The 15,295-nt window shown below is 61.2% G+C and overlaps 1 protein-coding gene across 9 annotated transcripts in view; it reads right to left on the bottom strand.

Annotated features, from left to right (window-relative positions):
* ABLIM2 (actin binding LIM protein family member 2) overlaps positions 1 to 15,295 on the bottom strand; it is a 142,533-nt gene that overhangs the window by 112,845 nt on the left and 14,393 nt on the right. For 8 of the 9 annotated variants that reach the window (XM_019796783.2, XM_019796781.2, XM_019796780.2 and 5 more), the window contains exon 1: positions 4,310 to 4,391. The exons of the other annotated variant lie outside the window; for it this stretch is intronic. In XM_019796783.2, coding sequence (XP_019652342.1) covers positions 4,310 to 4,334 — 25 coding nt within the window. In that variant the 5' untranslated portion in view covers positions 4,335 to 4,391. Of the gene's footprint in view, positions 1 to 4,309; positions 4,392 to 15,295 lie in introns of those variants that run through there. 9 annotated transcript variants of the gene reach the window in all.

Consider the following 15,295-nt stretch of genomic DNA (forward strand, 5'->3'; position numbering starts at 1 on the left):
CGTCGGAAGGCCTCGGGCAGAGTCCGATCCCAGCGCCCACCCAGGAATCCCCACACTTCCCTCCCCTGTGCGGCCTGTGTGCCCCACATGCCGGCACCCACCTTCCGTTTCTGAACCCCACACCTGCCGTGTCCATGGGCAGAACACATCTGGGAACACGCATGGCCACGATGGGGCCACACGATATAGCCCTACTTCGCCTGTCACAGCGGAGCCCCCAGCACGCGCCAGGCCTCCAGCAGCATCGCTGGGTGCCAACGGGCACGTCCCCCAAAGGCAAACATACGTGAGCTTCCCGTACAAAGATCTGTCTTTCCTGGAGACACAGGTGGCCCCGCCCAGCTCGGTGGGTGTCTGGGAGTGAGGTTGGGAGTCCCTGTGCCTACTGGAGGGCTGGGGGGGACGGCCTGCAAAACTGAGCTGGAACGGGCAGCCATTGCTGCTGGGACAGAGGCAAACTCCAGCCCCTATAATTTGGTGGCTCTGAGAGTATACAAGCAAATGCTGGCCGTACAACGCAGGCATGTTCAGGGCGGATGTGACCATGCCCCCCATCCGTGCGGACACAGTGTAGACACAGCTCCAGGCCTGCCAGCAGCCAGCACGTGAGCCAGGACCACCCCACACCACAGAGAAGCAGCCTGAGGCCCAGGGACGCTCAGTAGGTGGTGAGATCGCACAGCCTGGAAGCGGTGGGGACCAGTTTGTCTCTCCAGGCCTTTCCCCCCAAGCACGATCGGTCTCCTCTTGTGGCCTCCCACTCGCTGGTCCACGGAAGGCTGGTGGCAGGGGGCATGTCCTCAGTGTCTAATTAAAACTGGGCGTCCGGAGTGTTGGCCCAAGGCCCAGGGAAAGCTGAGACGTGCAGGGCCTCTGTTCAACGTGCACGCCACACTCCCACTCCTTCCGCCAACCCCGGGTCCCCAGGGGCATTTTACTTGTACCGACGGGACCCCCGCGCACAAACCAACGTCTGTGGGGCCACCTGGTCTCGGAACTCGGGAGGACTGGGGTTCGTTTATGCCCGGTCGCACAGCCCGTGCCCGGCGACGGGCCCCCTGCTCCGCCTGGACAGCCCCGGAGGTGTGGCCTCCGGATGTCACCCAGGGCTGCGTGGGAGCCCAGCCCCCGCCGCCCCAGACAACAGTTCCTCAGGTTTCAACAGCGCAAGTAGCTGCTTTGGTGACAGAAGTAATACGATTCGCTGCCACAAACCCAAGCAGCACACAGGAGTTGGGAAGAATTAAGTCCCCTGCTCATCTTCAACCCTGAGAGTAAACACCGTTCAGCTCGGGGCCATTCCGGGTGGCAACTGTGCGCCACGAACGACACGTGACACGTGTGCATTTACACACACAGACACGCGCCTAGGACATGTGACGTGATGGGATCCACGATACGACATAATGTATGAACATGGTCTTTTCAGGGGCAGAGCCTTGTCCTCACGTCCCAACGCGCTCTCCTCAGTCTCCTAAATTCCCGCGCGGAACCCATCCCACGCGGCAGGAGGGGCTCAGTGCACACTTAGAAAAGTTTATCGAGATATAATTCACAGACCGTACAATCCCCCTATTTAAAACGCACCATTGGGGGCGCCTGGGTGGCACAGCGGTTAAGCGTCTGCCTTCGGCTCAGGGCGTGATCCTGGCGTTATGGGATCGAGCCCCACATCAGGCTCCTCCGCTATGAGCCTGCTTCTTCCTCTCCCACTCCCCCTGCTTGTGTTCCCTCTCTCGCTGGCTGTCTCTCTCTCTCTGTCAAATAAATAAATAAAATCTTTAAAAAAATAAAAATAAAAAAAAATAAAACGCACCATTGTATGACTTTGAGCGTAAAGTAGACCCCTGAACCACACGGGGGGTCCACATGTCAGTGGACCCGCTCAGCTCAAACCCGTGTTGTTCACGGCCCCCTGTACTCAGTGGTGTACCGGTCAGCACAATCAATTTTCAAACATTTTCAGGGTCGAAAAGAAACCCCTTGCCCATTAATCTCTGTCCCTCTCCATGCCCCCTCCCCCAGCCCCTGGTGACCCATGATTTACTTTCTGCCTCTACGGATCTGCTCCTTCTGGACATTTCGTATACATGGACCCGTACGGTGGGCAGTCGTCTGTCTGGCTTTGGAGGAAAGCAGAGCGCTTCCGAGCCTCATGCAGGTTGTAGCGCGAGTCGGGCTCTCCATGACCACTAACATGCCGTCACGGGAACACACCCCACGTTCCATTCACCAGGTGAAGGGCTCTGGGGTTGTTTCCACCTGCTGGCTGTTTGGATAAGCTGCTAGAACGACTCAGGCACAACCCGAGTGGGGACATGGGCGCCCGCGTCTCTCAGTGCCTCCCAGGGGTGAACTGGGCGTTGGCCATTCATATGGTGACTGTGTTTCAGCATCGGAGGACCCACCAGAACTTTCCTAAGTGGCTATGCTGTCAGCCCTTCCCACCAGCTGCGGCAGGTGAGGGTCCCGCGTCCCCATATCCATGTCTTTCTGACCGCGGCCTTGGAGCGGGTGCGCAGTGGCGGCCCACGGCGGTCTCGATTCCCATCCGTGATGACCCGTGATGCTCATTCGTGCTCGTGTGTCTCCTTCAGAGAATCGTCTGCTCGGACCCTTGGTCCATGTCCTATGGCCGTCTCCGTACAGTGACGGAGCTGAGTCCTAAGGGGTGTTTACATGTTCCAGACGTGGGTCCCTCATCACACACGAGATCGGCAACACGGTCTCCCGCTCTGTCAGCTGCTTCCGTCTTCCTCATGACGGTCTTCGCAGCACAAGAATGCTCAGTTTTGATGCAATCTAATTTATTTGTGTTTTCTTTCGCTGCTTGTGTCCTTGGGGTCGTGACTAAGAAAGTTCTGCTTAACCTGAGGGCCCAGAGCTTTCCGCTGACGTCGTCCGCTATGAGCTCCAGCGCGAGCTGTTTTCGCTTTTACAGTAATTTCACATAAGCGGAATCACACCTCCTTTGCTGCCGTTTCTTATCTGAGGCAGGAACGGTGGTGCTTGGTGCACGGGGTTGGTGCCACTTTTGATGACTGCTGTTTGCCCTTTGCCATCGGCGTCGCCACCCACTGTCCAGTGGAAGGACATGATGTGCCCGGCCGAGAGCCGCCCGCCGCCGGCATGGAACCTCCCCTGCAGACAGGGACATCGTGCTCGCAGGTCGCAGCTCCCGGGACCACTGGTGATATCGAGCAATCCGGCATGCCCAGCAGCCCAGCCAGTTATCGGCCCCCAGCCAGCCTGTGCGCCAAGGCCGGGGAGGAGAGCCCTGCGTCTGGCCAGCGGGGGGGGTGGGGGGTGGCTACAGCTTTGGGGAAACAGGTGTCTGCTATGCTCCCTCACGACATCCAAGAAGAAGACCTACCATCAACATGGGGTTACAGAGGGGGCCCCTGAGGCCCCTAGGAGCCGTGAAGTGCCCTGCCCAGGGCGCAGCGAGGCCAGGCTGGAGACGCTCTCAGCTCGCTGGTCAGGTTCCAGGCAGCCCCCGCGCACCCTGGCTCTCAGAGGCTCTCCCAGTGCACTCTGGCCTTCCTCTGCTCCTGGGGTCCAGGCTCCCTCCCTGAACTCGCTCCTCCTTCCCCAAGGGTCTCCCCAAGCCCCCTCTCAGCTCCTCCTCCCATCACCCTTGCTGTTGGCCCCTTGCTGAGTCCTGAGTTTGAGTGGACGAGGAGATCACTGTTTGTTCTCTAAACGGTGATAGCCCCAGCAGAACTGGGGTTCTGAGACCATCCCTTCAAGCAGGTTGCCCAGCCTGGGCTCACCTGACATTCTCGGTTGGACAAGTCTTTGCTCTGGGGACCGTCCTGGGTCGGCAGCACCCTTCCCCCGCATGTGACAAACAAAGCTGCCTCCAGACATGGCCAGATGTCCCTGGGGACCGCAGAATCAGCCCCTGCTGCAAGCACAGCCTTACAGGAGAAAGGAAGGAAGGTCAGGCAGGCGTGGGGAGGCAGAGGGGCCGTGGGCCCAGTGACTCTGGCCCAGAAGGTGCGGTCTGGGTGGTGTCGGCCCGGAGTCTCCCTTTTCCTGGATCTTAGCTTGCTTATCTATAAACTGGCTCGTCCCACAGGGCTGTCATCGAGACGCCATAAGACAGAGCCCCCAAAGCCTGGCAAACAGTTGGCGCTCACAAGTGCTGGCCCTCACCACATGCGTAAACAGCAGCCCTCAATCAGACTGCCTCCCTTTGCTTCAGACCCCCAAAGCTTATCTGCGGGACTCAAGGCTTCTAGGTGGAAACGCAAGCCTTCCCCTCCAGCCCGATGGTCCCAGCCACACGGGCGGTGGTGAGCTTTACCTGTCTCTCCTCCCGGCATCCCCATGGAGCATGGCCTCCGCACAAAGGACCAGAGCCCGTGGAGGCTGCAGGCAGCAGCTGAACTGTGGGAGAGCCTCTGCGGCCGGCACGACCCCAGATGGACCCGCCAGAGGGTCACGTGGCAGCTGCCACCGTCACACCACAGGAAGGGAGGGCCAACCCCTTCTCGGCACACTGAAATAGACTCCCCCACCCCCCAAGATGCACCTGTTTCCCAGCCGTCCGGGAAAGGGACTTTGGAAAGACACGCGGGGGGGCGGGGGTGGAGGGCCGGGAGGGCCAGGCCCTTGGCCAGGTCCGGGTGGCAGGCGCGAGCCCACGCGGCCCTCGCCACGCCCCAATGTGGTGGGAGCCACGGCCTGCGCCCACGGCCCGGGCCTGCCTGACAGAGCCCCGCACACTGGGGGCTTCACAAGCAACATATGCCCCGGGGCTCTGGAGGCCAGGAGCCCCACATCGAGGTGTCCCCAGGGCCGCACGCGCTCCCTCTGGAGGCTCCCGGGGAGGCTCCTTCCCCACATCTTCCAGCTCCCGGGGCTCCAGGCGCTCTTGGCCTTGTGGTCAGGTCACAACCCTCTCTGCCTCTTTTTTTATGTGGCTTCTCCCTGTGCGTCCGTGTGTCCTTTCCTGTCTCTGGCAAGGACACCAGTCACTGGATGGATGACCTCATCGCCATCTCTACCTTAATCTCATCGGCAAAGACCCTTACTCCAAATAAGGTCACATGCCAAGGCTCTGGTGGACATGATGGGGGGGACCTTTTCAGCCCACTCCACAGCCCCAACATGCCAGGGGGGAGACCGGGGCTGGGGAAGCTCTGGCAGCACACGGAAGGCCGCTGGCCAAGAAAGGCAGCGTTGGGGCCCCGCCAGTCTGGCTGACCGCGTGGTCCCCAAGCCGTCTGGCGTCCGTGGTGCCCCTCTGCTAGCTTCGGCTTTAAGTTCCCGGAGTTAGACCCCCCCCGACCGTGTACACAGAAGCGCTGCTTGGATTCAGAGTGCAGCCTCAGAGAACGCACGGGCGTGTGCACCCGCGGGCTTGGTAACCTGCATCCGATGCCACAGTCGAGGGGCTCTGGGGCGACGCCAAGGCACAGCTCACGCCTCACACCACCCAGCCTGCGGCTCAGCACGGGGCGGGCCCAGCGACCCCTGTGGAGGCCCCCAGCAGAAAACACCCAGTCTCACCAGCTCTGAAGAGTGGGGAGCAGATGCTGGGGCCGTGGCGGGGCTTTCCTCACCTCATCGGACTGTCATCAGTCACGATGGTGTGACACGCCTACCCCGCCACCCAGTGAACGCGGCTGGTGACCCGCACACTGCTGCACGAAGCCCCCGGGACTGTCTGGAGCGTGACAACCGGGGCCCGGGGCCCACAAATGGGTCCAAATCTTGCATCCCAGGCACAGAATTACATACTCTGTTGCTTATCAACGAGAGGAGATTCCGAGATCTATGTCCCGCGTCTGATGCCCAGCTCGGGGCAGAAGCCAAGGTGGTAACATGACATCAGCTCCCCCCTGAGCACTCAGCAAGTCCCATATGCTGCCCCATACCCAAAGCAGAAGCCATCCCATCCCTACTGTCCCCTAGGAGGAAACCGAGGCAGAGAGACAGGTGGGGTGCAGCCAGCTCTGGTGAACAACAGGGGGCTTTGAGCCTGAGGTTCTGTCAGGCCCTCTGTGTGTGGCCAGCACCCTAGAGGATGCCGGGGGGAAGGGACCAGAGGACATGCAGAGGCTAAGGGACAGGTAGCTGCTGGACCCCAGGAAGGTTACCAGTCAGGGGAACAGTCTGCATTAGGTTGGAGAGGAGACGTTCCCGGCAGGCTGCTCGTAGGGGTGGGAAGGCTCACAGGGACCAGGACATCCTAGGTCCTCTAAGAGTGGGCTTTCCCTGGGGACCAGTGGTGGCGATGAAGGGTTTTGCTCAGGTGGCAGAAAGAGAAATGCCCTGGGAGAGACTGTGGGTAACAGCTTTTCGCTCCCACAAGCAATGCCCCCACCCCACATGCAGCAAGGAGCTGGCGGGGGGCAGGGGTCCCCGGTGAGTTGGAAACTGGGCCTCCCAGCCTGAAGACACAGCAGGAATGAACCTGCCCACTGACTCCCCCCTCGGAGAGGGTCCAGCAGCGGCCAGCCCTCCACCTCCTGCCCACCCAGAGCCTCCCAGCCCAGGGCCACACCCTCCCCAAGGTCCCCGCCCTCCCCACCAGGGTTCCCAAGGCCTGAACCTTCAGTCCATCTCTGCTGGAGGCCAGAACACCCACGTGCAGGGAGGACATCTGCCCTAAGGCTGTCAGATGAGCCTCCCCGGCGGGAGGGGCTCCATCACAGTGGGGGGCTTCTTGGACTCTGGGACCCTAGGGCAGAAATCACAGTGCAGGCTGGCCCGGGGTGCCTTCCTGGGCTCTGTTCTTCTCCAGATGTCTGCCCCAGCCCCCAGCTGCCTGGTCCCTGGCACCGACCCCCCCACAGAGCCCCAGCCCCCCTGCACCATGTTCCCCCCTCTGCAGTGGCTGTCAGGTCCCTAGAAGGCCACCCCTGGTTCATGGGGACACTGAGGGTGGAGGCATCCCTTACCCACAGGGGCCCAGAGGACAGAGACTCATGGCCTCCTCTTCCATAGCTTCAGGCAGTTCCAGGGCCAAGGGGTGGAGGGGGGCCTGCACCCTGAGCCCATGGGGGAGGAAAGGCTGTGGATTCCCACCTTCATGGGGGATTCCCACCTCTTGGCCTGGGCCTCAGCCTTCAGCCTCCAGGGTCACCAATGTGGTCTGAAGGCCAAGGCCAAATTTGCAATTTGCATATCCCATCCTGGAGCTGTGATCCCTGGGGCTTTGGGGGAGGAATCCTCTCCCCTCCCCCAGACCCAGCGGGAGGAGGCCCTCTTTTCCTCTGAAAGTGTGGGGTGAGCAGGTGAGTTTCCTGCCCCACCTGGAAACTTCGGGGCAGACGCTCAGGAGAGAGGCAGAGCCGGCACCGTGAACACCCACGGGCCTCAGGGCCAAGGGCACAGGGAGCACCGGGCCAGGCGAGGGCTTGCTAACTGTTGCCATGGCAGCGCCTGGAAAGGGACGTGCCCATCAGACAGCGACCCCGTGGGGACAGTGTGCACACCTGTGGGAGGACGGGGTGTACAGCCCCCTCAGCCTTGCCAGAGTCTGTCTTGGGAACAGAGCACCCTCCTGCCCCATAACTTCCTGTTTGTTCTCGTGGCTGGTTGTGGCCAGTGACACTTCTGTGGAAGTGACCACGTGCCACAATGCACCTCACGCATCTCCGCCTTCCCTATCCAGATGGAGCGGAGCCACCACGCCCAGCCCGGCCTGATCCTCCGAGCCCCAGCCAGCCCGCGGGCCCCGATTTACACCTCCGAGTGCTGGGCTGTTTGTTCCGCGGCGTGTAAGTCTCCCGGGGCTGCTGCAACACACCCCCTGATCGGGTGGCTTGCCACGGTTCCAGAGGCCACAGTCCAAGACCAGCGCCGCGGGGCTGAGATCAAGGTGCCTGCAGGGCTGTCTCCTCCAGAGGCCCCGGGAGATTCTGTTCCCTGCCTCCTCCTGCTTCTAGGGTCGGCTGGCTTTCCTGGGCTGTGGCCATGTCACCCCATCTCTGCCTCCGTGGCCACGCGGCCTTGTTTTCTGGGTGCCTGTCCCTAACCTCCCTCTGCCTCCTTTTCTAAGAATAATCGTGATTGCATTCAGGGCTCATGCGGGTAATCCAGGATGATCTCCCCATCGCCACGTCCTTAACTTAATCCCATCTGCAAAACCCTGTTTTCCAAGTAAGCCGCACTCACAGGTCCCAGGGATGAGGACCTGGTATGTTTTGGGGGGGATCATTCTCCAGCTGCCACGAGCAGCAACAGTTTATACAGCAAGTAAATATGGAACAATCCTTTTTGCCAAACCAAACCCACTCTCCTTACTCACAACGTGCTCTGCGGCTTTTCCACTCAGTTCCACGTCTTACATAACCAACTCAGCTCTGACCCACTAAACTGATTTCGTAACCACAAATGGGTCGTCACCTGCCGTGTAGAAAGTTCTATCCCAACTTCCACACCTGCCAGGGTGGGGGACCCGAGTGAAATGGAGTGATTTAAAGAGAGAAATGTGTTCTTTCTGCACAGTGAGAGTGGGCGGGCTGACAGGTGCCCAGAAGGATACCCCCCCCACACACACACGTGGTCCCAGCCACCCTGCCTCATGGACGGTCCTCCCCCGGCCACCCACGCAGCAGCCGGCACCCCAGCAGCAGTGGGGCTCACTGGGTGGCTTGGGAAGGGGCTTGGGAAGGGGCTCTGATCGAGAGGAAAGGAGTGAGCGGTCCCAGGTGGCTGCAGCCTCTCCACCCTCGAGGACCCGCTACTGCTCCCTCGCCCTCCTCCTGGCATGCCCCTGCCCCTGCCCCTGCCCCGCCCCACACTCCAGCACAATCCTTCTCTCCCCGACAGCCCCACGCTGTTTCCACCAGTCACCACTCTGCCGGTGCACTCACTCACATCTTTACCAACACTGTGAAAAGATGAGAAACAAGTGAGATCAGGGCCTGGAATTCTCCGACAGACGGTACAGATTTTCAAGGTCACTTTAAAGCAAGGTAGACACCAACACTTTTTCAGGGGCATAAAAACTTAGGTCTGGAGGGATCTGCGACATCGTCCAGGCCCCGGGCAGGGATTCCTAAGGCCCAGCCGTGGCCTCTGCTGAGCACTCAGCCCCTCGAGCCAGCTGCATGCTGGACGCCTCTGCCTGGAGGCCCCCCATGCAATTCATGGTGGGAAAGGGACTGCTTTGCCCTTTGCATCTGCTCCCACCCACCACTACACTCACCTCTCCTTCAGCTCAGGCGGACAGATTTGCAACCATCGCTCAGCCGCTGGGTGACCTTGACCCAGAGACTTAACCTCTCCGAGCCTCAGTGTCCTTGTCTGTAAAATGGGATGCCTACCTACTGGGCTGCAGGGCCAGGTCCCAGGGTTAGGACTTCAGTATATCACTTTGGGGACCTTGTTAGACCCAGAATACCGGCACTCCCGTTTTCAGCAAAATCATCCACGGTCTCGGAGCGGCCAACACAAAGTGTGGACATCCCCCATCGTTTCTCCCCTGTACCACAGAGGGCATCCCTTCTCTCTGCCTCCTGCAGCCCTGTCCACCTCCATGTCTCTCCTGGTAGAGACCCTGCCCCACCGTAATTGGTCCTCCCCTCCCTGGTGGTCCCCCCTCCCTGCCAGACCCCCAGGGCCCCAGCACCAAGTGCCAACTCTGGGGGCTCCCCTGGCCTCCCAAACGCAGACCAAATTCCTTGCTCCAGCGCTGGATGCTGGCCCGGCTGGGACCTCTCCAGACGCAGCAGCTCGTGCCTTCCCTCCCTCTTCCTCTCTGCACAACTTCTGGGCACTGCCACTCACAGTGTTCATGCATGCTTGGGCCTTCGCCACAGGACCCAAGGGTCTGCGGGACCATCTCCAGTGTGCATACCCTGAGAAAGCGCTTCCAGGGCCGCCATGGCATCAGCCAGGAGCTGGCTGCGGTGGTAGCCCCCCGGATGTCCCAGGGTCAGGCTAGGCAGGACACAGATGTCCCATCTGTGCCAAGGAGCAAAGAGTGCGTCTACGCTGGTGGTGAGGGCCTGCTGGGCCCGCAGTACTGCAAGAGGGTGAGACGCTGGGGACTCATTGGCGTGCAGCTGGCAGGCTAGCAGGGTGACAAATGTAGACAGGGGAACACTGAACGTGCAGGTCGGACGTGTGATTGGTGTAATGGCCGAGGAACTCGGGCAGCAGCCTCGGCCATGGCTGTGCATGGGGTGCGAAAGGCGGCTGCTGTGTTTGGGGGGCCGGGGGGCCTCCCTGAAGTGACACAGAGACTAAATTCTGCCGGCTTCAGAACAAGACTAAAAAAGCTTCACAACTGGTTGGGGGGTGAGGGGAGGGGTGCCCAGCACAGGGATCAGCAGCTGTGAGGACCCTGAGGCTAGGAGGAGCGCAGAGCAACAGGAGGCTGCCGGAAACCCAAGGGACGGCCCTAGCTGCAGGGCAGGCACCTCGGTGGCCCCCAGAGCTGCCAGCAGGGCACACCAGCCAGCGAGAAGTGTGGGCCAGGGGTGACTCCATGTCTGCCGCCCCCGCGGCTGTGCCCCTCCCAGAGCACTCGCCCTCCCAGGCCCATGGGGAGGCCATCCTGCACTGAGCTCAACAGCAATTCGTGTCCCTGCCTGACAAAACGCGGCCACACACCCATCCCCATCCTGAGTCAATAAAGACAGACAAGCAAGCAATAGAAAAATAAGAAAGGAGGGAACAGGAAACCCGCGGAAAGACAAGTGGCCCAGAAATGCATAGAATGCTCTTGGCGCCCCAGTCCCGGGGGAGGCGGCTCAAAGCAGGGAGGAGCCCCTTCCCATCCGCTTGGCAAACGTGAGCAGATGGACACCGTCCTGCCCCGGGCTGGAGGGGACAGGGACAAGGGACTCACATGCCCCCTTCAGTAAAGGTATGAGTGGGACAGCCTCTGGGGAGAGCGGTCTGCCAGAAGGTATCCCCATTTAGCAACTGCACTCCCAGTCCATCTCCCACGGGTCTGCCCGCGCATGCGCGAAAAGGCGCACAGGTAAGCATCCTCCCTGCCGCCAGGTGCATGGGGCGGGGCCTGCTGCAGAGCTGATCACACGTGCGGCCAAGGGGCCTGCATGCCTCCAACGCGGCCACAGGGCTGGCCTAAACGCTCAGCCCAAACCCCCTTGCCACTCACCTGTCCTTCCCTCTGTGTGAGTCAGGATGGGGACCCGTGCATGCCGTTTGGCCAGCCCAGCACAGGGCGGAGATAGACCCACTCGGGGTTCAATGAGCAAACCATCAAGCAAGAGAATGGACGAACACGACAGGCCACTGCGTGCTCTCCAGGAAATGTGGTGACATGGGTGCCACACGTGCCAGGTCCTCCACCCAGCACCCAGGAGCTCACTGGCCTCAGTTTCTCATCTGTGCACTGAGGACGCACGCACTGAGGACACAAAGAGCACTCAGCTAGAGCAGGGCTGGGGGAGGGATGGGTCAAACCCACAGACAGAACGAGCTGGTGGGGACCAGGGGCCGGGCAGGGGTGGGGAGCTAGTGTCTCCTGGGGACAGGCTCCATCTGGACAGACGACAAAGTTCCGGGGATGGTTGGGGGTGCTGGGGCAACAGCAGGAAGGCACAAATGCCACTGAGCTGGACACGTAGAAATGGTTAAAATGGTAAATTCTGTGCTGTGTATGTTCTCCCATAATTAAAACAAAACGTGCCAATAGATGCTTTCTGTGCCCGAGGGGGTGAAACCGCAAAGCCCAAGGGAAGGCGGGCCCTGGCTGCGCCCAGCGTGGAGGGGCCTCGTCTACTGCCCTCGCCCACCAGAGTCCCCGTGTCCCAGACGACGGGGTGGTCCGAGCGGGGATTACGACAGGGGCCACCCTCTGAGTCACGCTCACTGGGACAAAGGGGAGTGGAGGAAGGAAAGCGAGCATAGTTTCCAGCTCAGCGAGGCTGAGTTTACACATCAGTGCCCGGAGCCGCATCCTGGACCGTGTAACTTTCCCAAGTACGGCTGTGTTTCCCAGCTGAAGCCTCGGGGAACCCCAGGCCACCCAGGTCTCATGTGGATGCTTTACCAGGTCCTGGGAGCCGTGGCCCTGGGTCACCGTGCCCATCACAGCTCAGGCCTTTAGGGGACAGCAGGTGCACGCTGGTCCTGAGGATTCCGAGGCGGAGGGTGAGGGGCCATGAAAGCAGCGGACAGGGGCGGCGGGCGTCAGGGGAGACAAAGGGCCTCCTGTGGAGTCCCTGGTCGAGGGAGGTGGACAGAAAGTGCACAGAGATGCCCACACAAGGAGACAAGCACGTGCATCAGGAGGGGGAGGCGGTCAGAGAGAGCCGGCTGGAGTTCACCCACGGAGCAGATGCTGGCTGACCGAGGGGGGCAGGTGCAGTGGAAGGCAGCCCCCCCAAAGCAAATTTGTGGGGGTGGGGGGAGGAACCCCAGGAGCTTCAGCACGGCCTGGGCACGGTGCTCATGCAGAGGTGGTGGGCAGTGAGGTGGGGAGAGCCCGGGTCTCAGCCCCTTGGCCAAGCCCAGGAGTCCGCCCCTAGATCCGGCGATCCCAGCTCTGGATTGCGCCCAAAGGAAGGGAAAGCAAACAGATCTGTGCGCCCCCGTGTTCACAGCCGTAAGATTCACAACAGCCAAAGTAGGCGAGTGTCCATGAACAGATGGACAGATACACACAGCACGTCCACCCAGCGGGACGCTCCTCCGCCTTGAAAGGAAGGACAGTCCGACACCGGCCACCGCCTGGAGGAAGCTTGAGGACGCTGCGCGCCGTGAAGTAAGGCAGCCCCGGAGACCACACTGTGCGACGTCACTTGCACCAGGTTCCCAGAGCAGTCAGATGCAGGAGGAGACAGCGCGAGGGAGGCGAGTCACGGGGCGGACGGGGAAGTCCAGAGTGGACAGTGGGGAGGGCCTCACAAGAATGCGAGTGTACGGACGCCACGGGACCGTCCGACCGGGGCTAAAATGGTAGGTTCTAAATCGTGTATGTTTCACCACAATGGAAAAAATGTGAATACAAAAAACCAAGCAGGAAACACTCTCCACCTGGTGATGGCAAGAGACACTGGGTCCGCTAAGCACAGAAACCCAGCTTGGAGCCTCCGCAGGCAACGTCAGAGGCAGACTCCGGGGCGGCTGCGGGGAGAAGGGCATGGCGCCCCACCCGACGGTCCACGCAGAGGGAAGAACCCGGAGAAGAGACAACAGCGGGGCCCATGGTCGGTCCTGGGCGCTGGGAGCCACAGACTGCCCCTTTCCTGCTCATCCATCGGCTTTTGCAAAACTGCACGCATGTCGTTTGCGATATTATCGCCCTGTGGCTGCCCGTACTCCCGGGGGTACTGGAGACAATAAATGGACTCTGAGAAACACCAGTGAGGCGGACACTCCCACAAGAGCTTGGGGCCCCTCGGTGAGGTCCTTGCTGGCCAGGGTGGCCCCAGATGCGTGCGGGAGGCAGGAGAGAGCAGGTGGCGGAGGTTAGCAGAGACAGAGGCTCTGGCTGGTCAGTTAGCGGGGGTCAGAGAGCTGCCGTGAGCACCAGGATGCTTCAAATCAGTGCAGATGGGGCCTGGCGGTGCGAACGTGTCCTTTAAAGCCTCTTCTCTCACTGACATGGTCGGTGACGGCTGATGCCAGGGGGACACTGCTCCTCCAAGGGGATTCCACCTGGCCTGGAGCTCAGCTGACCGTCACCCCACCCTGCCACCTTCTACACATCCCCGTGCTCCCAGGAGCCATCTGGGGACAGGAGGCAGGGGCAGGGGCCCGGAGCTGGGGACAGGCAGCCAGGCCTCGCTCCAGCCATGTGACCTTGGCTTCCTGCCTCTCTCCCACCCCAGACCCACGTGGCCCCACCATCCGGGCCCCAGACGTGCCCTGCTGCTACTTACCAGCCCCTAGTCCCCCTCCGAAAGACCGCTGCCACGCGGGGCCGGTTCAGGGCATCCCCCCGCAATTCACTTCCTTTCGCCAGCAGCTCATGTGCACCCAGGGAAACGGCCTTTGCCAAACACTAACGCGATTCGGGTCTATTTATTCAGCAAGTCGAGTCATCGATATCTGAGTAACTCAGCTTCCACAGGGGATGCCGTGGGGAGGGCAGGTCGGATATGTTCAGTATCCTGAGCGGGTCCCCTTGCAGGTCTGTGCACAGGAGAGCTATTTGCGAGGGTGATTCTGAGCGCTAAGTGAAAGGACACTTGTCAGTAACACGCTCACGGTACTGGCTGGCCACGCCGTCCCCAGGGTGCACTCTCCTCCACACGCTCGGCCCAAGCATTCCAAATCTCCAAATGTTCGGCCTGAGCGCCGAGGGGCTCTGTCACCTTGAACAGATAACGGACAAGTGTGTGAGCAAGAGCTCCACCTCACTGGCTCCCAGCAGGAAGTGACTCGAACATCCCGGTACATTCCACAGAGCTCCCCCACCGCCCCTGCTCAGGGGGAGGATGAAGGCCCCCAGCTCCGCCGCAGTGCTGGGGAGGAAACCATGCTGGCGCTGGGGAGCTTGCCAACGCTGTCCTATTGCTGCCACGGTGGCCAGTGACTGTCCCCACCTCCTGCAAGCCACAGATCCTGGCGGCTAGAGGCATTCCTCTCCAAATTGCTGTGTCCCCAGAGTCAGGCATGCTGTGGGAAATAAGAGGTTCTATTCCTGGCCTAACCCTCTTTCCCAGAACTGGGACAGCCAGGGCCCGGCTGTCGCCAGGGTCTCGAGACTGGCCTGAGACCCGTCCCTGGGTCCCTGGGTCGTGCTAGTCTCTGTGGCCCCAAAGCCCTGCCCCTGCGCCTGTCTGCTCCCCAGCCAGCCTTCCCAACAGGACAGCACTCCCAGGCGGTAGGGATCCCATAGGCCTCATGCCGCTGCCCCACCAGCCCCCAGCCAGGTCCGGGCACTGAGGCCCCAGCAGCCCAGGCCGAGCGCTGCCGCCGTTGCCGTGGCTCTCCAGCTCCAATACAACGGGCACACACCCCCGTCACCTGGCTGCACGGATCGCACATACCGCCCCAGGACCTGCAGAGCCACAGATTCAACAAGATGTGTAAAGCCTGAAAAGAGGCCACTTCTGCTATTCTTAGGTGCACTGATGAGGACAGAAGGGCCGTGGCTAGGCTGCGGTGGGAGTCCTGCTGCTCCAGAGGGAGGGGCCCAGGCTTCCAAAGCGGGGGCTCACCTGCACCCTGGCCTCTCTCCTGCCCAGCCGGAGGCAGGTGCCACTTCCCACCAAGGACAGCGCCCCATGCCCGAACAAGCTTCACGGGGTCCCTGGGCCCTCAGAGGACGTTGACCCCACATGGCCCTCAAGGAACCCCACTCTAGGGGGGCGAAAGGGCCAAGGAAGACAGCTTAGCAGCAGGAGGAAAG

The sequence above is a fragment of the Ailuropoda melanoleuca genome, chromosome 11 (assembly GCF_002007445.2).
Source record: "Ailuropoda melanoleuca isolate Jingjing chromosome 11, ASM200744v2, whole genome shotgun sequence".
NCBI lineage: Eukaryota > Metazoa > Chordata > Mammalia > Carnivora > Ursidae > Ailuropoda > Ailuropoda melanoleuca.